We start from the raw sequence: 25,905 nt of genomic DNA, 5'->3' as shown, positions 1-25,905 counted from the left end.
TACCCAAGTATAGCAAGGCGGGTGGTTCCAAACACACACTTGTCCCTGTTATAAGTAAGGTTCAGAGCTGCAGCCACTTGGAGAAATCGTTGGAGGTTGGCGTCGTGATCTGGCCTGTCGTGACCACAGATGGTGATGTTATCCAGATAGGGAAACATGGCCTGCAGTTGGTACTGGTCCACCGTCCGGTCCATTTCCCTCTGGAAGACAGAGACACCATTCGTGACACCGAAAGGGACGCGCAGGAAGTGATAGAGCCTGCCGCCCGCCTCGAAGGCGGTGTAGGGGCGGTCCTCTGGGCAGATGGGGAGCTGGTGATAAGCGGATTTCAGATCTATTGTCGAGTACACCTTGTACTGAGCAATCTGGTTGACTATATCCGCGATGCGGGGTAGGGGGTACGCGTCAAGCTGCGTAAACCTATTGATGGTTTGACTATAGTCCACCACCATCCTATTTTTCTGCCCAGTCCGAACAACAACCACCTGGGCCCTCCAAGGGCTTGAGCTTGGCTCAATGATCCCCTCCCTGAGCAGCCGCTGCACCTCCAACTGAATGAAGGCCCTGTCCCCCGCGCTGTACCTCCTGCTTTTGGTTGCCACAGGTTTACAATCGGGGGTCAGGTTGGCGAACAGCGGTGGGGGAGGGACCTTGAGAGTGGAGAGGCTGCAAGTGGTGTCGGTAGCGCAGCTGTCGGCCTGGTGCTGGATGGGATGTGTGCCCGTGTGTGTGTGTGGTCAGTAGCGGGGTATGTGAAGAAGTCCCACAAAACTGAGGATTCCGGACAGTGAGTGGTGGGAGGGGCCCTTCGTATACCATAGTCACACTTTCGAGATGGCTCTGGAAGTCCAGCCCCAATAGCACAGGTGCGCACAGATTAGGCATGACCAGGAGCTCAAAGTTCCGATACTCTGTGCCTTGCACCACCAAAGTCGCTACACAACCCCCCCGGATGTCTGTGGACTGCGACCCAGAAGCCAAATGGAACCTCCGACTGACCGGCCGAGTTGCAAGTCCGCAGCGTTGCACTGTGTCCGGGTGAATAAAACTCCCAGTGCTGCCCGTGTCAAACAGGCATCTAGTCCTGTGCCCCTCCACCCGGATGTCCATCATGGACCTTGCAAGCTGGTGTGGGGCGCTTTGGTCGAGAGTTACAGTGGCCAGAGACCTGGTCAGCATCAGAGGGCCGGGGGCGTGGCATGCTGACGTCGACAAAGATGGCCGCTCACATCCGGGGTACCCGGTCAGCATCCGAGGGTCGGGGGCGGGACGTGCTGACGTCGACAAAGATGGCCGCCCACATCCAGGCATGCAAGATGGCGGCCCCCACGTTTCACCCGCAGCGCTGCACTCCGCTCGAGGTTGAGACTTACAGACCTTGGCGAAGTGGCCCCGCTTTCCGCAGCTGGAGCAGGTCGCTTCTCACGCTGGACAGCGTGGTCGAGAGTGTTGTTTATGGCCACAGAAATAACACACGGGCTTCTGACGGGTCGCAGCCGTGGTCGGGTTCGGGGAGCTCGTGGAATCGCGACTGGCAGCGGCGTTGGCGAATTCGCTCCCGGGAGCCGGCGGTGGCGGGGTCTGAGGAGTCCACGGAACCGGTGGGGAATCGCGCGACTAGACAGCGTCGGCGTTATGCAGCGCAGCTTCTAGAGCGTTGGCCGTCTCTATCGCCGAGCTTAAGGGAAGGTCGGCATTTTCCAGCAGTCGCTGGCGCATGTACACTGACCTCAGTCCCGTCACAAAGGCGTCTCGCATCAGCAACTCCGCATATTGTTCTGCCGTGAGCGTCTTGCAGTCACAAGCTCGGACGAGCGTCTGTAGTGCTCGGAGAAACTCAGCGCACGATTCGCCAGGCCGCTGTTGCCGGGTAGCTAAACGATGTCTTGCGTAGACGGTGTTCACCGGCCGCAGGTACTGTCTTTTGAGGGCGTCCAGTGCCCCATTGTAGGTCGGCAGGTCCTGGATAATGGAGTAAACTTTGGGGGTGACCCTCGAGAGTAGGATTCTGTGCATAACGGCGGGTTCAGTTGCACGAACCTCCTCCAAGTACGATTGGAAGCATGCAAGCCAGTTTTCAAAAGCGAGAGCTGCGTCAGGGTCTTGAGGGTCCAAATCCAACCGGTCCGGACACAAAACGGGTTCCATGTTTTAAAACTTCCAGTCAATAAAATTGATGCACCATCAATAACTCACACTGAGACATAAGGCGAGATATCGGCTTTTATTGACTGGAAGAAGGAACCAGGAGTGAGAGTCCATCATACTTTGTCCTGGAGACTGAGGCCGAGCGTCAGGCCTCAGATCGCCTTTATACAGGGGCCTGTGGGAGGAGCCACAGGAGCAGTCAGCAGGGGGCGTGTCCAGACAGGCACATAGTTCACCACAGTGGTTTTCAATTTTTATTAAATTGTTGACAGCTTTTGCATTTTTTCTTTCAACTTGATGTGAAATGTTTTGTAGATTAGCTCAAAAATCCTATTAACCATTGCCTTTTTCTGGGCAGTATCTTTACAAGATGGTGACCCCAGTCATTATCAATACTCTTCAGAGATTGTCTGCCTGGCACCAGTGGTCACATAACCACGACTTGTGATACGCACTAGCTGCTCATAAGACCTTTCAGTATCTACTTGTCCAATAACTTCACATGACCCTCCTCAGGGGTGGGCTGAGTAGATGCTATATCTTACCCAAAGGTGTCCTGCAGGTGAGTGGAGGGAAGAAGTGCCTTACACCTCCTTTGATAGAGACACATCTCCACCCTGCCACCCAAATAGTTTTACAGCATGGGTTTATTTAATTGTACATTTTTAATGACATACTGTTTCTTCTGAGCTATACCACGGTAGTGTAGCGGTTAGCACAACACTATTATAACTTGGGGCACTGGAGTTTGAGCTCAATTCCAGCATCCTCTGTTCTTCCCGTGTGCATGTGGGTTTCTTTCAGGTGCTCTGATTTCCTCTCACTGTCCAAAAATGAACCGGTTGGTGGGTAAATTGGTTACTGTAGATTGTCCTGTGATTGGACAAGGGTTAAAATAGGTGGATTGTTTGACAGTGCTGCTATTTAGGGCAGAAGGGCCTGTTCCGCACTGGATCTCTAAATAAAAAATAAATCAGCCCTTTGTTAAGCTTATGTCAATAAACAAACTTTTCGTCTCCTTAGTTTGCCTTAGCTCTGGTTCATTTCTGATTATACCTTTGAAATCCTTAGGTATGTACACATTGAATATAATCTTACGAAATATCAAAGTACTATGCATTAGAAATCTTTACGCCTTTGTAGTTTATTTGAAGAAGGGTGAATTGGCTTAATATATTTCTGAATACAATATGTTTCCACCTTTGATTCTCAGCACTCTGTCTGAATTGATAGCCATCGATTCCAAAATATTATCAGCCTTTTTGTTGTGATGTATGTTGGAACTATATTCTGCATGTATGCGATGGAAGACAGAGAGCAAAGACATGATGGTGCATCTAAATGCTAGCCCTGTATAGAGGACACTGTAGATTCCCACAGTGGAGCAGTGATACGCTGCAGTGAATGTTTAGATGCACTTTGCTTCCTGCCCAGGGAATCATGGGATTGCCAACACTGTGGGGGGGGGGGGGGAGAGAAAAAGGTTAGTACATCACTGTTTATTTTTTTAATGTAATGATTTAACAGATATTGAATTAGTTCACTTTATTGTTTAAAATTATTTAGATTTCATAAATTTGTGTAATTTTTAAATTAATGTGATTTTTGGAAGCAAGTTAAAAGCCATTGGAAGACCTTCCAGTTACTGTTACAAAGCTTGTTAATTTGTCCTGTGATTAGAGGCTGAGGACGTAAAGCCTGAAGCCCACCTACTATCTGAGCCAATTGTTTCTCTCCTTATGCTTGAGCCATCTATGTTTTTTTTAAAAAAAGTGTGGCATGGGGGTGGGGTTGTCTAGGGTTGATGATTTTCATGCAGCCAGAGGTTCTGAATGATCCAGCTGATTGGCCATAATTTATTTAAAAATTTCATTAAGTTCTTTGCAAAGATGTGTTCAAAATCAGTGGATGATGACCTCTGAACGACATAAAGTTTCTCTGCGCAAATTAAAGAATAAAATGCAATCAAAGAAAATGGCATTTTGAGCCAGTAAATACAGGTAATTCCTATTTTTTTGTTCCAGTGGTAGAGGTAGAGTAACTGTGATCTGTTTTCCCTCTTTCCCACCCCCCCCCCCCCCCAGTTTCATTGGATGATGTGGAGAACAATCAAACCCTTTCTCAGTTTCCATACCCTCAGGCCTGTTGCATTGTGTATGCTGATAAATACACATGCTCAGAAAAAGAATTTGCAATGGACAACAACTTTGCTGCAGAGACTATCAAGTTTAAACTTGTTTTGCTGAACCCAGATGTAGCAAACAATCCACTGGATCACTTCAGTGCGGAGGAGTCTGGTAAGTAACTGTACCAAACTACTGTTCTTTGCTGTACAAAACACCGCCTTTGTTAAGCCTTTATTTGGATTTTGAAGAGGCATTAAATAAGTTACTATGCAAATGTTTGTCATGTAAACATAGGTTGAACGATGATGCAGCTTGTAAAGTTGCTGCCTCATAGTGCCAGGGACTCCAGTTCAACCTGTCTTTTTTTGGGTGCTGTCTGCATGGAGTTTGCACGTTCTCTCTGCAACTAGGTGGGTTTCCTCATAGTTATGCTGGTTGATTGGTTGGTTAATTGACCCTGTATGTTGCCCACAATGTGAAGAGACTAGGATAGTCGATGAAAATATACAGAGACTTTGAAACTTTAATGTAGGATTAGTGTCAATGGGGGTTGATGTTTCGTGTGAACTTAGTGGACACTGTCCTTTCTCAGTGCTATATCTTTCATTTTAAAATAAGGATTCGTGTTTGCAGGTAATGTACGAACAGGGTTGAAGGTCTTGCTTTTCATGTTGAGTAAGTTGTTATAAATTGGTCCTCAGCCATTCATAATTTCTATAAATCGGCCTCAGACAGGCAAGAAAAGAACTGTTCAGGGGAAGCAATGATTCTTCAAAATGATATAAATAGAAAATGTGATGAAACGTGAACTTCATTTTGATAGCGAAGCACAATATTTAAGCATGAGAATACAGCAAATACTGGGTATTGTGGAGTTTTGATGTGCTGGTTTAAAATAATTGAATTTGCAGATACCAAAGCAATTAAGAAGGCAATTACTGGAGGGCTGAATTAAAAAGTAAGGAAATCTTGCTGAGACTGTACAAGGTTTTTGTATATTCTCGTACTTAAAGAAGAGTAGACTTTCTTGGTTGATACAGACGTTCACTTATGGAGGGCTGTACTGGAATACATTCTTTGAATTTTGAGGATAAAAGATGATCTGACGTCAGCTGTGGGCACATAACCTCGTACCATTAGCCACTTCGAATATTGACATTTCTTTATGCACATTTGTACATCTTTGGAACTGTCTACTTCAGGCTGTTCAGTATTATTGATTTAAGCCTGAACATGCACAGATCTTTGGACCCTGGAGGAATCGGACCAAATATAAGAGTGAGAGATTGGATCAGCCAGGCCTCATTTAGTGTTGGAACAGGGTGGTGCAAGCTTTCCAACGCTATGGTTTAAATGATGCAATCCGTAAATGCTAGTGAGGCTCAGCTGCTGCTAGCAACTCCCGAATTTCTATCTCAGGAACAAGACATTGATGTCGGCATTGAGAATAAATTAACTTCAATTGTAGTTTACACCAATTGAAACTTTTAACTTACTCATCAAAGTCTAGCGCTTGTTTCCCTGGACAACTGAATTACAAGAATTCTTCCTTTAATTCTTTATCTGCAGCAGGAAAAAATGGAGCCTAACATGTAGTTCTGAGAATGATAATGCAGCAGTCTTCACATGCAATGCTCAAATACAAAATTTAAGAATATTAGGAATAACACAATAGGAAAAATGATAAATAAAAACTTCTCCTGCAGCTTGCAAGAGAGCACTTCTACAAGAGAATTTTTAAATAGTGCTTAAAGTTTAACCTTCTATTTTTCTTACTATACATAAATACATATATATCCACATTCAAACAGGGCCTCCTGAGGTATCTCATCTATTGCACTACTGCCACGTTCAGTACTATGAGCTTCGGAATCTGAGGTGTGAACTTGAGGAGGCTGTTAAAATTATGAAGGGCATATATAGGATAGATAGCCAGAATTTTTATTCTGGGAATCTAGAACTAGATGGTATAGGTTTAAGGTGAGAGGGGAGAAATTGAAAGAAAATTTGAGGGATAAGTTTTTCTTTCATGGAGGAGGGTGGGTGGTTGTTATCTTGAAGGAGCTGCTGGAGGTGGTGGAGGCAGTTTAAAATGCATTTGGATAGCAAAGGTGTAGTGGAATATAGACTAATTACAGTTAAGTGGAATTAGCACAGAGAAGGTGAGCCAAAAGGCTGTTTCTTTGTTGTGCATTTCGTTATCCTGAAAGAATATTAAAGTTTAGGCCCTTGGTGTCATTTTTACAGTTGAAATATTTTGTCGCAAAATGAATTTCTAACACAAGATGGCACTGCAGCACCGAGTATTGGCAAAAATTGTGAATTATTGATTAAAATCTAGACCAGTCATAGCAGGAGTTGCTCACAGCTCCACTTTATACAGCATTTTCTTTATCTATAAAAATGTATTGGTGATTATTTCAATATGGGATGACAGGTTTCCTGTTTGGCCAACAGCGAGGCTAGGGAGCAGCCTGGAATCCCTGGGCTAGTCCAGACTCTATAGTACTGTCCTTAATGACAGAGCTAACAGCAAAGTTAGAAGCAGATGACATGACACCAGGATTATTTCTGGGGAGTGAGACTGGCGATAGGCCGTATCACGTTGGGTATTAATTCGACCATAAAGATGATCACTCGGTCTTTTTGGGGGAAAAAAAGACTGTTGTCTATTTGACAGGTGGCTTATGTGCCACAAGGATCGGCTCCATTGTTGTTTATCATTAATATGATAATGTGGCAAACTGGATCAGCAAATTTGTGGATGACACCAAGACAAGAGGCAAAGTGGACAGTGAAGAAGGCAATTAAAGTTTGCTCATGTTGTTCCTTTGTTTAAAAAAAGATTCTAAGAGTAAACTGGCAAATTGTAGGCCGCTTAGCCTGATGTCAGTTGTGGGTAAATTGTGAAATGTTTTCTAAGGGACTGGATGTACGGTACAAGTATTTGGACAGACAATGCCTGATTAGGAATAGTCAACATAGCTTTGTGTGTGTGAGGTCATAACCAATCTTATACGGTTCTTTGAGGAGGTTACTAGGAAATTTGATGAAAGAAGGACATTCGATGTTGTCTACATGGAGATCAGCAAGGACTGTTGACAAGATCCCACATGGGCAGCTGGTCAAGAAGTTTCAGAATGAGGTAGTAAATTGGATTCAACATTGACTTCATGGGAGAAACCAGAAGGAGGTGGTAGAATTTTGCCTTTCTAACTTGAGGCCTGTAACTGGTGGTGTGCCACAGTGATCAATGCTGTGTCTATTGCTGTTTGTTATCTATATCAGCTATCCAGATAATGTAGTAAACTGGATCAGCAAATTTGCAGATGACACCAAGACTAGGATGTAGTGGACAGCGAGCAAGACCATCAAAGCTTGTAGCGGGATTTGGACTAGCTGAAAAAGTGGGCTGAAAAATGGGAGATGGAATTTGATGCAAACAGGTGAGAGGTTTGGGAGAACAAACCAGGGTAGGATATACACAGTGAATAGCAGAGCACTGAGGAGTGTTGTAGAACAAAGGGTTCTGGTAATACAGATCTGTAATTCCTTAAAAGTGGTGTCACTGTAGATGGGGTTGTAAAGAGAGCTTTTGCCACATTAACCTTCATACAAGACATTGGTAAGGCCTAATTTGGAGGGTTGTGTGCAGTTCTGGTCAGCAACCTACAGGAAAGATATTAATAAGATTGAAAGAATACAGAGAAATTATACAAGGATGTTGCCTGGACTTGAGAATCTGAGTTAGAGGGTTGAATAGGTTAGGATCTTATTACCTGGAGTGTAGGGGACTGCAGGGAGATGTGATAGAGGTATGCAAAATTATGAGGGATATAGATAGTGCTGTTATACTCTGTGGCCCTATAACCCTTCAGCCATTCACTAACAACAGAATCCTAATCACCACAGTCTAGCAACACTGTGGTGTTTAGACTTTGCATTGAAATGGCCATTTTTTAGTTGTAATTTTGTTTTCTTGTAAAAATTGTGTGTAATTTGTGTTTAATTTATGGTTTGCTTACAAATATGACTTACATGATGCAATATGCCTATGATGCTTTCACAAGTACAATTTTCATTGCACCTGTACCTACATGTATATGATAATAATGAGACATTGAATTTAAATTATTTAAATTACATTTCTTTTGCCATTTTTCTGTCCAACGGATCAGACCATCCAGATCTTCCTGCAGTCTGTAAATCACTTCACTGGACATATGTTTGTTTGTGAAGTTCAGAAATAGCAGTAGCAGACAAAAGTAGACCAATTGGCGTTACAGCACTCTATCAGTGTGCCACCTCTCCGAAACTCTTAATTCCCTTAATACCAAAAATCTACTCATCTTTGCTTTGAATATCCTGACATACCTCAGAACTTTCAAATTACCCTATCATGCACCCCATCCCACGTGTAAACCTATATCATTAATAAACTGATTGCAATCAAAGTATCAGGTACTGTTTACCCAGGGTATGATAATGGCAACCAATGCGATACAAGCTTTGGGAATGAAAATGAACGTTATGCTGAATATCATAAAAGTGTGAAATAAGGAGTGTTGAGGAAACAGGGAGTCTGCAAAATAACTTAGACAGATTTGGAGAATGGGCAAAGAAGTGGCAAGAAGAATACAGTTTAGTGATGTGTATAATTATACATTTTGGTAGAAGTAATAAAGGAATAGACTATTTTTCAGGGAACGAAAGGACTCAGATCAGAGGGACTTGAGAGTCCTAGTGTAGGATTCCCTAAAGGTTAATTTGCAGGTTGAAATGTAGTTAAAAAAAAAAGCAAATGCAATGTTAGCATTCATTTCATGTAGACTAGAATATAAAAGCAAGAATGCATAAGGCAATATTCAGACCACACTTGGAGTATAGTGAGCACCTTTGGGCCCCTTATCTAAGAAAAGATGTCCTGGCATTGGCAACTCTACCTGCCCCTCCACTGGACTTATATCATGGGCAAACTTGGCCACAAATCTATCAATTTTGTTATCTGACTGTGTGGAAAGAAGCACTCCCAATACTGACCATTGCACACAATCCTAAGTTGGACAAAACATTCTGATGTATTTTTTTTTAAATATCAGGAATAAAGACACATAAGAAACAAGACGTGCATCAAAATACAAGAATATCTGGAAATAGCTGACTGGTCATCTTAGTTAGAATTCCTCCCTAAAAGCATGGTGGGAATAGCTTTACAAAAAGTGCTGCAAAAGTTTGGGAAAGTATTTGGAAATGGTGTTTAATGTTGGTCTTGGCGGTAAACCTATTATTACATTAATCAGTGAAAAAATGTTAGATTTTTTATTTATACAGTAAATTTATGTTGGTACGTTTATGGACTCGTCAAGTTTTATAAATTCAAACAATTGAAGTCGACATGAAGTTAACATAGATGTACAGTAAGAGGCCAGTCAGCTATTTCCAGATATTCTTGTATTTTGATAACGTCTTCTTTCTCATGTGGCATTATTCTTGATATTTTTTAAAACACATCATTATGTTTTGTCAGATATCTTATATTTTGCATTTTCTGTCTTTCCCCTGACAGTCCATCAATTCACAAAAATACACCTTTTCAACCACTCTCACTTTAACATCCATGCCCTCTAGAATTAGATATTTTAATCAAGGCGATAAAATAAATCCGAAAAGAAGTGAAATGGTTTGATATCAGAATAAGATCATTACACCAGCACTGAATTCAGGCTGGAAGATGTGGTAAGAGAAATGGAATGGACAGTAAAAGAAAAGTCTTATGTTGACAGAGTAATCAGCATCAGTAGAGGCTGATGCTTTAAAGTCTCTTGTGCGTGCAGGTAATGGTTGGGTTAGGAGTGGGGAAGATGATTGTATTGTTCAGCATTAAGCACAATCATGCAAAGCATTCTTATTGAATTGACTTTATTTCTTACATCCTTCACATACATGAGTAAAAATTTTTATGTTACGTCTCTGTCTAAAATGCACAATTTATAGTAATTTGTAATAAATAGTATGTACAACAGGACAGTCAATATAACATAGAAATACAATTGTATCAGTGTAAGTTAATCAGGCTGATTGCTTGGTGGAAGAAGCTGTCCCAAAGCCTGTTGGTCCTGGCTTTTATGCTGCGGTACCGTTTGCCGGATGTTAGCAGCCGGACAGTTTGGGGTTGGTTGTGACTCGGGTCCCTAATGATCCTTTGGGTCCTTTTTGCCCACCTGTCTCTGTAAATGTCCTGAATAGTTGGAAGTTCACATCTACAGAGGCGCTGGGTTGTCCACACCACTCTCTGCAGAGTCCTACAGTTGAGGGAAGCACAGTTTCCGTACCAGGCAGTGATGCAGCCAGTCAGGATGCTCTCAATTGTGCCCCTGTGGAAACTCCTTGGGATTTGGGGATTCATACTTCTTCAACTGTGTGAGGTGAAAGAGGCACTGTTGTGCTTTTTACACCACACAGTCTGTATGTACAGACCACATGAGGTCCTTGATGATGTGTATGCAGAGTAAATTAAAGCTGTTCACCCTCTCAAACGTGGATCCCTTGATGTCAATAGGGGCTAGCCTGTCTCTTTTCCTCCTGTAGTCCACAACTAGCTCCTTTGCTTTTGTGACATTGAGGGAAAGGTTGTTTTCTTGACACCACTGTGTCAGGGTGATGACTTCTTCTCTGTAGGCTCCCTCATTTTTATTTGAGATAAGGCCAATCAATGCTGTGTCATCAGTAAATTCAATTAGCAGATTGGAGCTATAGGTGCACAAAGAGTAAAGGAGGAGCCTTAGAACACAGCCCTGAGGGGCTCCTGTGTTGTGGGACAGAGATGAGGGAGCCCACTCTTTCCACCTGCCAGGGGTCTGACAAGAAGTCCAGGATCCAGCTGCATAAGGTAAAGGCCAAGGTCTCTGAGCTTCTTGTCAAGCCTAGAGGGAATTATGTTGTTGAGTACAGAACTGTAGTGTAAGAACAGCATTCTCACATAAGCATCCTTTTTCTCCAGATGTGTGTGTAGAGCTGTGGCTATTGCATCATCTGCTCATTGGCTGTGTTGGTAGGGGAATTGTAGGGGGTCAAGTGTGGGTGGTAGCATGCTGCAGATGTACTCCTTGACCAGCCTATCAAAGCATTTGCTCATTATTGAGGCGAGTGCGACAGGATGCTAGTCGTTCAGACATGTCACCTTGGTCTTTTTAGGTACAGGAACAATGGTGGATGTTTTGAAGCAGGAGGGCACTCTACACTAGGAGAGGGAGAGATTAAAAATGTCTAAACACACCTGCCAGTTGTGCTGTGCCCATCCTGTTACCCACTCTGGTCCCACAGCCTTGCAACTGTCCACTCATTGGAAACACCTGCGTACTTCAGCCTCAGAGATAACTAAGGTGCAGGTCATTTTGGCGGCTCTCCTCGGGCTCAGTGAAGGCAACATCGAACCGAGCATAAGAAAGAGGTTTAGCTCATCTGGGACAGAGGCAGCAATGTTGGCAGCACCACTGTGCTTAGCTTTGAAGTCTGCAATGGTGTGCAGGCCTTGCCATAAGCTGTGTGTGTTATTGGTGGAGAGTTGTGTCTGGATCGTGTCCCTGTATTGTCATTTTGCTGCCTTGATTATTTTACAAAAAGCTCAATTTCTATTTGCAACAATAGAATTTATTAAAAGTGAGGTGTTTGCAAATAAGTTCTGCATCTTTCAGTTTTAATATTCTGTTCATCTTTGAATCTCAGCAATTGATCCTTTTCATAGGGTTACATGACTTCTACTTCCTTCTGGTATTGGTTTACTTCATAGTCGCCTGCATTTATGCTCAACCAATATGGCAATCAATTAAGAAAGATGGACCGATGCAGAGTATGCTGAAGGTTTTGTCTGTTGGATTAGTGCTGCAGGCCAGTGCAGCAATCACCAACTATGTACACCTGTCCAGGTAGGGCCTGTATTGTGCTGTGGGTTTTCTATGTTAAAACAAGTTAATTTATGATTTATATATTTTCTTGCTTTCATATAGTTTTAACCTACATTGAAATTGTACTGAGAACTGAATTGTGGATAAACCTGAGTTGTTTCTACATTCAAATAAAACAAATTAAAATTGTGTTGGGGGAAATTGATGTAGTAGATGAAGTTTCAGGTTAGAGATGTAAGAGAACTGATTATGTAATATTTTTGAAATTAATAAAGCATACAAAAACATAGAACTTAAAACTACAACATTGCACCTCCCTACAGAAGTAATTTCTGTGAATGAAATGAAACATCTTAGTTACTCCATAAAAACACCTAAATTATAATATCTACTTTCTTTCAGGTACTCGGTGGATGGAATTGGAATTCCTTTGCTGGGAAGTTTGGCTGAATGTGAGATGCGAAGTTTATTTTAAATATTCTGGTTAATTTGGTTCTTAATAAATATATACCTGATCTTGTAATAGAGTTTTGAAGTACTAAGTAATTTATTTTCATGCGCAGACATAAATGAAATCCTCTGGTTGTAAACTCTATAATAATGGACACCCATGCATATGAACAAAGCCCAACATAGTTGCATACATTTATTGTTATGAATAAAAAACTATTCCCTTTTCTCTCTACTTTTAGTAGTTATTGTTTTTTTTTAAAGTCTTGTGTATTTTGATGCCATTCACTATAATGCTGTGGAGATATAGGTACCATTTTTGGGTATTTCTAACATAGCCAAAATTAACTTAAGGGCATCTCAAAAGAAAACTGTACCCATTTATTACTGTAGATGGCCTATACATGGAATACATCTGTGTGCATATAACTTGTGCATGTTGAAGGGCATATCAGCTATCTAATACATGATGCAGTTCTATTCAAGTACTGATTGGCAGTTATCTAACTGTACAGTAGCATATAGATTATCTGGAAAAGTGAAAATTACTGATGGAATTTAATTCATTCAAATGCATTTTATGCAATTAAACCAGACCTGGACATGCTCAGTAAATGCAGGTTCCTGCAGAGTATTATTGAACTGCAGGGCCTTGGGATAGAAGTAAATAGTTCCTTGAAAGTGGTATCGCAAGTAGATAGCATGGCAAGAAAAGGCATAAGGTATATTTGCCTTTATTAACAGAGACATTAAGTTGGGATAACATGCAACTGTTGAGTTACTTGTGGGTTCAGCAACCCCTAGACTATCGTGTGCAGTTCTGGTTAACGTGCTGTGGGAAAGGTGTGATAAAGCTAGGGAGGATGTAGAAAAGATTCGGAAGGATGATGCCAGGACTGAAGAGCCTGAGTTATAAGGAGAAACTGGATAAGCTGGAACTTTCTTCGAGAGCGAAGTAGACTGAGGGTGACCTCATAGGTGGAGAGAATAGTAAAATTATGAGAAGCATAAATTATGTGGATGGACATTAGTCTTCTTCCTAAGGTACGGGAGTGTAAAATCAGAGGGGCGGGGGAGGGGCATAGATTTAAGGTAAGAGAGAAAAGATTTAAAGAGGACCTGTGGCAATATTTTTCCTACACAAGGGGTGATGGGTACACGGAATGAGTTGGCAGTGGTTCAGTTAGATGCAGATACAATTACCAGATTTAAAATGCATTTGGACAGGTACATGGTTAGGAAGAGTTTAGAGGGATATCAGCCAAACACAGGCTGAAAGGTCTGATTCTGTGATGTACAGCTCTATGAATCTAAATAGATCATGGAAACGGTTCAACAGAAAAGGAGGCTAGTGAGCCCGTTGTGTCTGTGCTAGCCAGAAAAGAGCTTATTCCTACTTTCTGGGATATAGATTAGTCCTACAGGTGACAGCTGTTCAAACAAATACTTAGTATTGCAAAATCTTCTGAATGGAAAAACTTTAACTTTTTGGGGGGGGAAACTGTAGATTTTATCTTTCAAAGATGCCATGGGGGGCTGGGGGTAGAATTCTAATTTTTAGGACTAAATGTACTTGGGATTAGTGGGGTTTAAGCAGAGGAATTGACAATGTACAGGGAAGCAGGCTTTAATCCACTGACTTCTGCATTTAACTCCCAAGCATTCAGCTGTGTGTGAGCAATCATGGATTGTCAATTTTAATATGTCAGTGATTCAATTGGAACTGTGTTAAACTGCCTTTTCAAATTTAACTGTGATTCCACAGATTTCCCACGCTTCTTGGGACTTGCCAGTGAAATCAAAATGAGAACACAGTGGCAATTGAGGGTCTGAAGAATTGGCAGGGAAATTTGCCAATAAGTAGTGAAACCTCACAGCTGCTTCTGTGAAAGGCTTTGTTCCCAGTAGTCGTGCTGAGAGGTTACTTTGACTGCTTTGGAGTTACTTTCACAACTTCAGAGATAACACTGACACGTTTGAAGCTTATTTGACAGCCTCAAAAATTTGTACATTTTATCTCCACTTTGAAATCCAAATGCATCAGATCATCATGGGTGCCAATTATACTATGCTATATAATTGGATCATAGATAGGGCTAAGGTGAATATTAACATTGATGAGAGCAGGAACTTAGAAACAACATCCAACTGTTGTATTCAGAGTTGCACCTTAATGGATGTTAGTGAATTAGTAAACTTAAGCTTCATAGAAACCATCTGCGCTACACAGACCGAGGATAAAATTCCTCAGTGTGTTTGAACACAAAAGGCAGAAGAGGTGACATGATCTCATACCAGATGATGGCAGACATTTGCAGACAGCACAGTATCTACTGTTAAATGATATAAAAGCCTTTCTTCATGAATGACTTTCTTTCCAATGTTTCCTTCTGAGAAATGCATGAGCAAGGGCAAGTAAATACACAGAAAAATCTGACTAGGAAGAAAAGGTGTGAGTGTGCTGGTAGTAACTGTAATTTGAGGAAGTTTAACTGAAATAAGTGAACCTGCTGGAAATTTACTATGAGAAGTCATGAGTGGCGGTGGTAGTGGGATTGAAAAATCTTTGTTGAGGGGTTAAGGTGATTTGTTAAAATGGAAGTGCATTTTGTTGAGGTTGTTGAATCTGTGAGCATGGCACAAGGCCCTGCCACTGACTGTGGCAGCTTTCAACCATACCTCACGATTTTATCAGCAATAAAAGCCATATGACATAGCAGTTGAATTAGGCCACCTGGCACATTGAGTCTGCTTCATCATGACTGATTTATTATCCCTCTCAACCCCATTCTCCTGCCTTCTCTCCATAACCTTTGACGGCCTGACTAACCAAAAATCTACCAACTTCTTTAAGTATACTCAGTGGCTTGGCCTCCACAGCCATCCGTGGCAATGAATTCCACAGATTCACCACCTTCTGGCTAAAGAAATTCATTCCCATCTCTGTTCTAAATTGATGTCCCTCTATTCTGGGGTTGTGCCCTCAGGTCCTAGATTCACCCAGCATAGGAAACATCCTCTTCACATCCACTCTCTCTAGGCCTTTTAGTATTTTATAGGTTTCAAGGAGATTCCCCCACCCCCCATTCTTCTAAACTCCAGTGGGTACAGGCCCAGAGCGATCAAACACACTCGCATGTTAACCCTTTCATTCCTGGAATCATTCTCGTAAACCTCCTGTGCGAGCACATCTTTTCTTAGATAAGGGGCTCAAAACATCAAACATCTCACAATACTCCCATTGTCTGACCAATGCCTTATAAAGCCTCAGCATTACATCCTTGCTCTCTTATTCTGGTCCTCTCAAAATGAATGCTAACGTTGTATTTGCCTTTCTTATCGACTCAAACTGCAATTTAACCTTTAGGGAATCTACACAAGGACTACAAGTCCTTTTGCACCTCAGATTTTTGAATTTTCTCCCCATTTAGAAAATAGTCTACACCTTTATTCCTTCTACCAAAATGTATGACCATGCACTTCCCTACACTTTATTCTGTCTGCCTCTTCCTTGACCATTAACACAATGTCCGGATCCTTCTGCAAACTCCCTGTTTCCTCAACACGATCTGCCCCACCACCTGCCTTTGTATCATCTGCAAACTTAGCCACAAAGCCAGCAATTATGTCATTGACTTATAATGTGAAAAGAAGTGGTCCTAATTCTGATCCCTGCAGAACACCACTTGACACCAGCAGCCAAATAGAATAGGTTTCTTTTATTCTGATTCTTTGCCTCCTGCCAATCAGTCATTCTTCTATCAATGCTATTGTCTTTTCTATAATACCATGCACACTCATCTTGTTAAGCAGACTCATTAGTGGCACATTGTCAAAGGTCTTCTGAAAATCCAAGTAAACCGCATCCACTGGTTCTTCTTTGTCTAAACTGTTTTTTCCTAGAGTTTCAACAGATTTGTCAGGCAAGATTTCCCCTTAAGGAAACCATGTGACTTTGGCTTACTTTTATCTTATACCTCCAAGTCCCCTGAAACCACATTCATAATAATAGAATCCAAAATCTTCCCAACCACATAAGTAAGGCTAACTGGCCTACAATTTCCCTTCTGCCTCCCTCCCTTGGCAGTCTTTATCCTCTATCAGTAGGGAAGAGCATCTCAATGCATTCTTACATTCTTCACTCAATATAACTTCACTTTCCCTAATATTGATTTGTAGCTCCTTACTACAAAAGGTTTGGATAGGTGGAATTTATTATCCAGGAAGGGATTCCAACTGAATATGTAGACAGCCGACTGGAGAAGAGGCCATATTAGATTTGGTGCTAGGCAATTAACCCATTAAGGTGTCAAATTTTTCAGTGGGAGAGCATTTCAGAAACAATGACCACAACTCCCTGGCCTTTTCTGTAGCCTTGGAAAGGGATAATAGCAAACAGTGTGGCAAAATATTTAACTGAGGGATGGAGAATTAGAATGCTATTAAGCAGGAACTGGGACCGTAAATTGGGAACAGATGTACTCAGGGAAATGCACAAGGTTGTGGAGGTTGTTTTGGGAGCACTTACTGGGGGTCCTGAAAAGGTATGTCCCATTGAGGCAGAGAAAAGATGGTAAGATGCAGGAACTGTGGTCAACAAGAGATGTAGAACATCGAGTCAAGAGGAAGAAAGAGGCATACCTAAGGTTTGGGAAGCAAAGATCAGACTAGAGAATTGCAAAGTAGCCAAAAAGGAGTTGAAGAATGGTCTTAGGAGAGCTAGTAGGGGTCAAGTAAAGGCCTTGGCAAGAAGGATTAAGGAAAACCCCAAGGTGATCTATGCATGTGTCAAGGAGGGCCAGAGTGAGAGATCAGGTCAGATCGATCAGGAATAGTAGAGGAAACATGTGCCTGGGGTAGGAGGTGATCGGGGAGCTCCTTAATGAGCACATTGCTTCAGTGTTTGCCAGTGATAGGGACAGTGTAAAACAGGTTGATAGGTTTGAACATTTTGATGTTGAAAATGAGCTAGAACATTTGAGAAGCACAAGCCTCTGAGGCCAGATGGGATTCCCCAGGTTCTTATGGGAAGAGGTTGCAGCATCTTTGTATCCTCACTGACCACAAGAGTAGTATCAGGTGATTGGACGGCGGCAAATGTTATCCCTTTGTTCAAGAAAGGGAGAAGGGATAACCCTCAGAATTATAGACTAGTAGGTCTTACTTCAGTGGCGGGCAAGTTATTGGAGAGGATTCTTAGAGATGGGATTTATGAGTATTCAAAGAAGCATGGATTGATTATGATAATTAACACTGCTTTGTGAGGGGTAAGTAAGGCTTCATGAGCTTGATTGAACTCCTTGAGGATATGACAAAGCACATTGATGAAGGTAGAGCAATGGATATGGTGTACTGTATATGGGTTTTAGTATGGCATTTGATAAGGTCTCCCTTGTAGACTCATTCAAAAAGCCAGGAGTGATGGGATTCAGGGAAATTTGGCTCTGTGACTGATTTGCCCATAAAAGGCAGAAGGTGTAGTAGATGGAGAGTATTCTGCCTTGAGGTCAGTGACTAGTAGTGTTCTGCAAGCATCTGTTCTGGGACTCTTGCTGTAATTGACTTAGATGTGAAAGTGAAAGATTGGGTTAGTAAGTTTGCAGATAACACAAAGATTGGTGGAGTTGTGAGTAGTATGGAGGGTTGCTAGGCTGAGAAATAGCAGATGGAACTTAACCTGGAAAAGTGTGAACTGAGTCATTTTGAAAAGTCAAATTTAAAGGCAGAATTCGGGATTAATGGCAGGTCCATGGACCTTCAAAGTTTAGAGTGCCCTCCTGTTTCAAAATATCCACCATTGTTCCTGTACCTGAAAAGACCAAGGTAACATGTCTGAACGACTGGCGTCCTGTCGTACTCAGTGCAATAATAAGCAAGTGCTTCCTATATTCTTGCCTGGACACATTTGCTAGTCAAGGACTACATCTGCAGCATGTTACCACCCAGACTGGACACCCTACAATTCATGTACCAACACAACTGATCGACAAGTGAGGCAATAGCCACAGCTCTTGACACTGTCCTTACACACCTGGAGAAGAGGGATGATTATGTGAGAATGCTGTTCTCGGACTACAGTTCAGCATTTAACACCTCAATTCCCTCCAGGCTCAACAAGAAGCTCAGAGACCTCGGCCTTCACCCTGGACTTCCTCTCAGATCACCGGCAGGTGGTAAAGAGTGAGCTCCCTCACCTCTGCCCCTCTGACGTCCAACACAAGAGCCCCTCAGGGCTGTGTCCTAAGCTCCCTTCTTTACTCTCTGTATACCCATGACTGTGTCGCCACCCACAGGTACAATCTGCTAATTAAATTTCCAGATGATACCACTTTGATTGGCGTAATCTCAAATAATAACAAGGCAGCCTACAGAGAAGAAGTCATCACCCTGACACAGTGGTGTCAAGGAAACAACCTCTCCCTGAATGTCGCAAAAGCAAAGGAGCTGGTTGTGGACTACAGGAGGAATGAAGATGGGCTAACCCCTATTGACATCAATGGACCTTGGGTTGAGAGGGTAAACAGCTTCAAGTTCCTTGGCATCCACATCACTGAGGACCTCACGTGGTCTGTACACACTAGCTGTGTGGTGAAAAAGGCACAACAGTGTCTTTTTCACCTCAGATGGGTGAAGTTTGGCATGAGTCCCCAAATCCTAAGGACTTTCTACAGGGCTACAAGTGAGAGCATTCTGACTGGCTGCGTCACTGGCTGTATGGGAACTGTACTTCCCTCAATTGCAGGACTCTGCAGAGAGTGGTGTGGACAGCCCAGCACATCTGTGGATGTGAACTTCCCACTATTCAGGACATTTACAGTGACAGGTGCATACAAAGAGCCTGAAGGATCACTGGGGAACTGAATCACCCCAACCACAAACTGTTCCAGCTGCTACCATCTGGGACCACAGTGTTAAAGCCATGACCAAAAGGCTCACGGACAGCTTCTTTCACCAGGCCATCAGACTGATTGTGCTGACACAATTACATTTCTGAGCAATTTTGACAGTTATGTTGTACATACTATTTATTACAAATTATTATAATTTGCACATTTCACATTCAGATGTGCAAACGTAAAGACTTGTGCTCCTCGTATGTGAAGGATGTAAGAAATAAAGTTAATTCAATTCAATTCATGTTTCCGTGCAATTTGATAGGATTGTTATGAAGGCATATGGTGTGTTGGCCTTCATGGACAGGGGTTTGATTGTGCCTGGGCAATATATGCTAAGCAGGAGAAAAGGTTCAATGCCTTTCATTTCAGGTGCTGTTGTCACATCATGGGCATCACCTGGGGAGACAGTATCTTATGGCAGCCTCCTGCTCAGGCAGCATAGGCTTCACTGGCTGTGCCACATCCACCGCGTGCAGGGTGACCGCATCCCAAAAAGACAACCTCTATGGTGAGCTGGCTTCAGGCAAGAGAACTGTTGGCAGTCTGCAACTGCGCTACAAGGATGTCTGCAAGTGGGATATGAAGGTTCTGGACATCAACACTGTCTAAGGAGAAACTTGCAACTGACTGCACCAGATGGAATAGTACCCTGAAACGACACCTCAAGTCAGGTGAGGAAAAACCCACGAAAGTGGCAGAAGACAAACGGGCCCATAGAGGAGAATGCTGTAGCTCCTTCAGAGTGGAGACCACTTACAAATGGGACCCTTGCAACAGAGACTGCCACTATCACATTGGTCTCGTAACCACGATGGGGCTGCACCAACAGTGTAGGCGTCTAGCAGGCAGTGTTCGTAGATGACCTCGACCAACAAAGCGCCATAAACAAACTGCTTCATTGACACATTTGTAAAGATTGTTTTAAATACTGTCATTAAATTTGGCTGCCATTATGCTTCTCACTGCAGCTTTCCTGCAAATTCAAACATACGCTTCTCTATTAACAAACTTCCTCATATTCATTTGCCATCTTATCTCTCTACAATATTGTGCATTTCTCTCAATGCCAGTGCTCAATTTAGTTAAGAAATAGTATGGTAATAGAAAATAGGTAAAGTGCATAGCAGATCATGCAGCATTTGTAAAGAGAGAAGCAGTTAATATTTCCAATGATTATCTTTCATCAGAACTCAGTAATGTGGTTATTCAAGTCTGTGTTGAATTTGAATATTCAAACCTGCCTTTGTTATGGTCTTCATAAATTTCTGTTTGTTCTAGAACGCTGCTGTTGCCAATTACACACCTCCATTCATCAATCACTGATTTACAGTGGATCAGTTTCCACCAGGGCAGTAGTTGAAAGATTTGTTTAGAATTAAAAATGTATTGTTATAGTTGTACAGGGTACTGGTGAGGTTCTGTGTACAATTTATTTCTTATTTTAGAAGGAATACATCAATGTTTGGAGGTAGTCCAGAAAAGATTCATTAGGTTAATTTGCAAGATGAGAAAACTGCCCTATATTTTTTTTGCATTTGGAAGGGTGATGAGACCATAAGATATAGAAACGGAATTGAACCTCTCTACTTCCTCAAAACTACCTGCTCCTCCACCTCTCTTCAGATTGTCTGAGAACTTTGAAACAAAACCATCAATTCCATCATCCAAATCATTGACATATAAAGTAAAAAGAATCGGTCCCAACACAGACCCATGTGGAATGCCACTAGTCACCGACAGCCAACCATAAAAGTCTCTCTTTATTCCTACTCTTTGCCTTCTGCCAATCAGCCACTGCTTATCCACGCTAGAATCTTTCCGGTTATGCCACTGACTTGTAGCTTGTTAAGCAGCCTCATGTGTGGCACCTTGTCAAAGGCCTTCTGAAAATCCAAATACACAACATCCACTGATTCTCCTTTTGCCTGTCCAGCTTGTTATTTCTTCAAAGAATTGCAACAGATTTGTCAGGAAAATTTGCCCTTGAGTAAACCATGCTGGTTACAGTCTATTTTATCTTGTGCCTCCAAGTATCCTGAGACCTCATCCTCAATAATCGACTCCATCTTCTTCCCAAACATTGAGGTCAAACTAACTGGCCTATAGTTTCCTTTCTTTTGCCTTTCTTTCTTCTTGAAGAGTGGAATGACAGTTGCAATTTTCCGGTCTTCCAAAACCATTCCAGAATCTAGTGATTCTTGAAAGATCATTACTAATGCCTCCCACAATCTCTTCAGTCCTTACAGTTACCCAAGAATGTGCTTTCTAGTAATGATAATTTAACATACTTTATGACCCCTGACACCTGGAACTTCCACCATACTGCTAGCATCTTCCACAGTGAAGACTGATGTAAAATACTTATTCAGTTTGTCCACACCATTTCCTTGTCCACCATTACTACCTCTCCAGCTTCGTTTTCCAGCGGACTAATACCTATCCTCGCCACTCTTTTACACTTTATGTATCTGAGGAAACTTTTGGTGTCCTCTTTAATATTACTGCCTAGCTTATTTTTGTATTCCATCTTTTCATTCTTTATGACTTTTTTAGTTGTCTTCTATTGGTTTTTTTTAAAGCTTCCCTAATCCTCTTAACTTCCTAGTGATTTTTGCTCTATATGCCCACTCTTTGGCTTTTGTGTTGGCTTTGCTTCTCTTGGTAGCCATGGTTATGTCATCTTGCCTTTTTCCTCTTTGGGGTGCATATATTCTGTGTCTTCCAAATTGCTTCCAGAAATTCCAGCCATTGCTGCTGTGCCGTCATCTCTGCCAGAGATCTCTTCCAATCAGTGTTGGCCAACTCATCTCTCATGCCTCTGTAATTCCATTTACTTCACTGTAATACTGATACTTACAACTTTAGCTTCTCCTTCTCAAAAATTATATTTGCCTTCTCTTGTGCTTTTATGCTTTTTGGCTTCCCTTGTCAGCCTTGGTTCAAAGGTCAAGTTTAATGTCAGAGAAATGTATACAATATACATCCTGAAATGCTTTTTCTTAACAAGCATCCACAAAAACAGAGAAGTACCCTAAAGAATAAACAACAGTTAAACAGGGGAACTCCTAAGGCCCCTAACTCCCCTTCCCATGCATAAGCGGCAGTGAGCAGAGGTTTTCCCCCTCCCCCCACCAGCAAACTTAAAAGCGCATCGGTAAAATCACCGGGTCCAAGTGTGAGCTAAGCGATAGCAATGACACAGACCTTGCAGTTGCCCCAGAAGTTTCACATCTCATTCGAATTCGACAACCCACAGGTTCTCTCTCTCTCTGGCAAGGGAGAGGGAGGTGACCCCATTTTCACAGTAGGTGGGAGACATGGCAACAACCCACTGGTTTACGATCTTAAAAGTCCGTTTCGTCGCTTTTTCCGGGCTGTGTGCCTGAAGATCGCAAAGACCTCGGATCTTCGGGCCCACTGAAAAAGGTTTTCCGATCTCCCCAACGACACATGAGTATCTGGCTGTGACACCAACCCTTGATCCATCTGTCTCCAGAACCCCGAAATCTTAGGCTTCCGAACAGAATTGAGATTGTCAGGCAAACCATTGGCATGTCGAATAACAGCCAGTTGTGGAACCCCAAGAGCGGGTCCCATTCCTGCAAAGAACTGAAGCTTTCATGTAACTCCAGGTCAGGGTCTTAAAAAGAACCCTGAAAGGAAAAAATAAAGATATTAAAGGTAGAAATAGAGCTGTTCCAAAGGTGCAAGCAAAGCAGTCGCCGTTAGGTGCCGTCATTCCTCCTACGTTCCACCGCTGCCTTATCCTCTTGTGTATCTATCCTGCACCTTCTGAAATGTTGCCAGAAACTCCAGCTGACATCCCTGTTAGTGTCCCTTTCCAATCAACTTTGGCCAGCTTCTCTCTCATGCTTTTTTAAGTCCCTTTACTCCACTGTAATACTCATGCATCTGATAATATCTTCTCCCTCTCAAACTGTGGGTTAAATTCTATCATATTATTGAAATTCATAAGATCCTTGGGGGCACCAGAAGATGAATGTTGAGATGTTTCCACCAGTGGGAGAACCTTAAACAGAAAAGCAACATTGCAGGTGGTCTTTTAAAGTTGGGGTGCATAGGAACTCTTCTTGTTGAGGGTGGTGATTTTTTTGGAATTTCCTATCCCAGAGGGTTGTGGCTGTCAGATCATTGGAAGTGCTTAACAAGAAGAATATATTTTTTGAAATATCAAGGAATTTAGGATGGTGTGGATCTGGCACAGAGAGGAATTGAGGCCCCATGGTAGCATAGTGGTTAGCGCTGTTATAGCTCAGGGAGTTCTGGTTTGGAATTCCATTCTGGTGCTGTTTTGAAAGGGGTCTCTGTCCTCCCTGTGGAATACTTGGGCATTCTTTCCTTCCACTGTCCAGAGTAGTTTAATCGGCCATTGTAGGTTGTCCGTGTTTAGGTTAGGGTTGTTCGGGTTCGTTGGGTAACACTGGGATGGTGTGGCTCAAAGGGTCGTAAGGACCTACTCCGTGCTGTATCACTAAAATAAAAATAAAAAACAAATCATCCATGATCTTATTGAATGGCGTGTTAGCTTTAGGAGGCTGAGAGATCTATTTTCTTCCTGACATGGATGTAAGGAAGATGGGGGGGATATGGATGTGGTGTAGGTAGGAGAGATTAGTGTTTGGGTGTTTTATGATTGCTTTTTAGCTTGTTTGACACAACATAGTGGGCCAAATGATCTGTTCCTGTACTGCACTCTTCTATGTTCTATGGAAGTATAGGTTAATTTTCTCAGGAGCTGGCTACACACAGGGTATTGGTTCTCTGCTACTGAAACCAATATAGCCAATGAGAAACAAAATTCACACTGATTCCAGGTGGATATTAGCTGACCCATTAATACCGTCTGCAATCTTTATTGTGATCTATGACTGCTAGACAGGTATATGGAGGAATTTAAGGTGGGGGGTTATATGGGAGGCAGGGTTTAAGGGTCGACACAACATTGTGGGCCAAAGGGCCTGTACTGTGCTGTACTATTCTACGTTCTATTTGGCTGCCTCTGGATAAATCCAATTTATCCATCCCCATCCCCATCTGTTAGAAATTTCTAATTACTACAGATTTTCTTGTAAAATTTCTCTCTGTAGAGAGTGTTACTAAATAAAAAGCAATGCTATGAATTCAGTATTGTAAATGGAACAAAAAGTAAATTTTCAGTAGAGATTCGTGATACTGAGTGGTGCAGGTTAAGAATAGTACAAAATGATGTAAGTTATATAATAATGGATTTTCCCTCTTGTTTTAGACTTTGTGTATTTGTGTTTTCGACTTCTAATTTTGGTATTGTAATTTTTTAGTTATTTATTTCAACTTTAGAATCTGAACAAAATAACAAACCTGTTGATCCTTTCTTTCCCTTAACAGTATGTGATATGATCGCACAGAATCAGATGCTCTACATGCTTCTGAGTTTATGTATGGGAAGGACTCTGGGTAGAATGGGAAGAACCCAGAGTAAACTTCTGGAGTGGGACTCAACACCAACATCAAATATTATTGCAATTGCAACAGTCATTACTCAGGTCAGTGTAGTTGCTACATCTCTGCTAACTAAATAAGTAATTTTAGAACTTTTTCAAATATCAATAGTTCTGTTAGCCAAATAAGTGGGAATATTGCCATCACCGTGAAATTTTAACAAGTGGTCGTGGCATCCATCGGTCTCGAGAGACCATGGATCTGCGCCTGGAGTTTCCAGGGCGCAGGCCTGGGCAGGGTTGTATGGGAGACTGACAGTTGCCCAAGCTGCAGGCCTTCCCCTCTCCACGCCACCGATGTTGTCCAAGGGAAGGGCACTAGGACCCATGCAGCTTGGCACCGGTGACATCGCAGAGCAATGTGTTGTTAAGTGCCTTGCTCAAGGACACAAACCTTGAGACCTGAGCTGAGGCTCGAACCAGTGACCTTCAGGTTACTAGTCTGATGCCTTGCCCACTAGGGCACGCACCAACACTTTAACAAGTAGCCTCAAATATAATCAGTAATTCAAGAAAGAGAGGAAACTGCAGAGTCCTGCCAAAGTCAAGGGACCCTTTTGAAAACCTGCTTGTCAACTGATTTTCAAGACTGTGCTTTAGGCCTCCTGAAATTCTTTCTTTTTCAATCTTTTTATTATTATTATTAATATCAACAAAATAAAATTGATACATAGATAATGGGATTACAAACATACACATTTCAACTGAACATGAAAGAATACGTAAGTAATAGTTACAGTATAAATGGATATTCCCAAATCATGGACAATACAGGTAACAAATAAACAAGGCAAACCTAGTTATATCATAACATATATTAAAAAAAACAGAAAAAAGAAAAAGGAAAAAAAAATTATGCTAAAAAACCTAATCTAATAATCTA

The 25,905-nt window shown here is 42.1% G+C and overlaps 1 protein-coding gene across 5 annotated transcripts in view; it reads left to right on the top strand.

Moving 5' to 3' along the window:
• The window catches only part of gpr180 (G protein-coupled receptor 180), a 100,068-nt gene that overhangs the window by 50,732 nt on the left and 23,431 nt on the right, over positions 1–25,905 (top strand). For all 5 annotated transcript variants that reach the window (XM_059970356.1, XM_059970355.1, XM_059970360.1 and 2 more), the window contains 4 exons: positions 4,233–4,445; positions 12,019–12,199; positions 12,581–12,630; positions 24,910–25,067. In XM_059970356.1, coding sequence (XP_059826339.1) covers positions 4,233–4,445; positions 12,019–12,199; positions 12,581–12,630; positions 24,910–25,067 — 602 coding nt within the window. The remainder of the gene's footprint in view (positions 1–4,232; positions 4,446–12,018; positions 12,200–12,580; positions 12,631–24,909; positions 25,068–25,905) is intronic.

The sequence above is a fragment of the Hypanus sabinus genome, chromosome 5 (genome assembly GCF_030144855.1).
Source record: "Hypanus sabinus isolate sHypSab1 chromosome 5, sHypSab1.hap1, whole genome shotgun sequence".
In the NCBI taxonomy this organism is placed as follows: Eukaryota; Metazoa; Chordata; class Chondrichthyes; order Myliobatiformes; family Dasyatidae; genus Hypanus; species Hypanus sabinus.
Note: the sequence above shows the minus strand (reverse complement) of the source record. Positions and strands in the feature narration are given on the sequence as shown.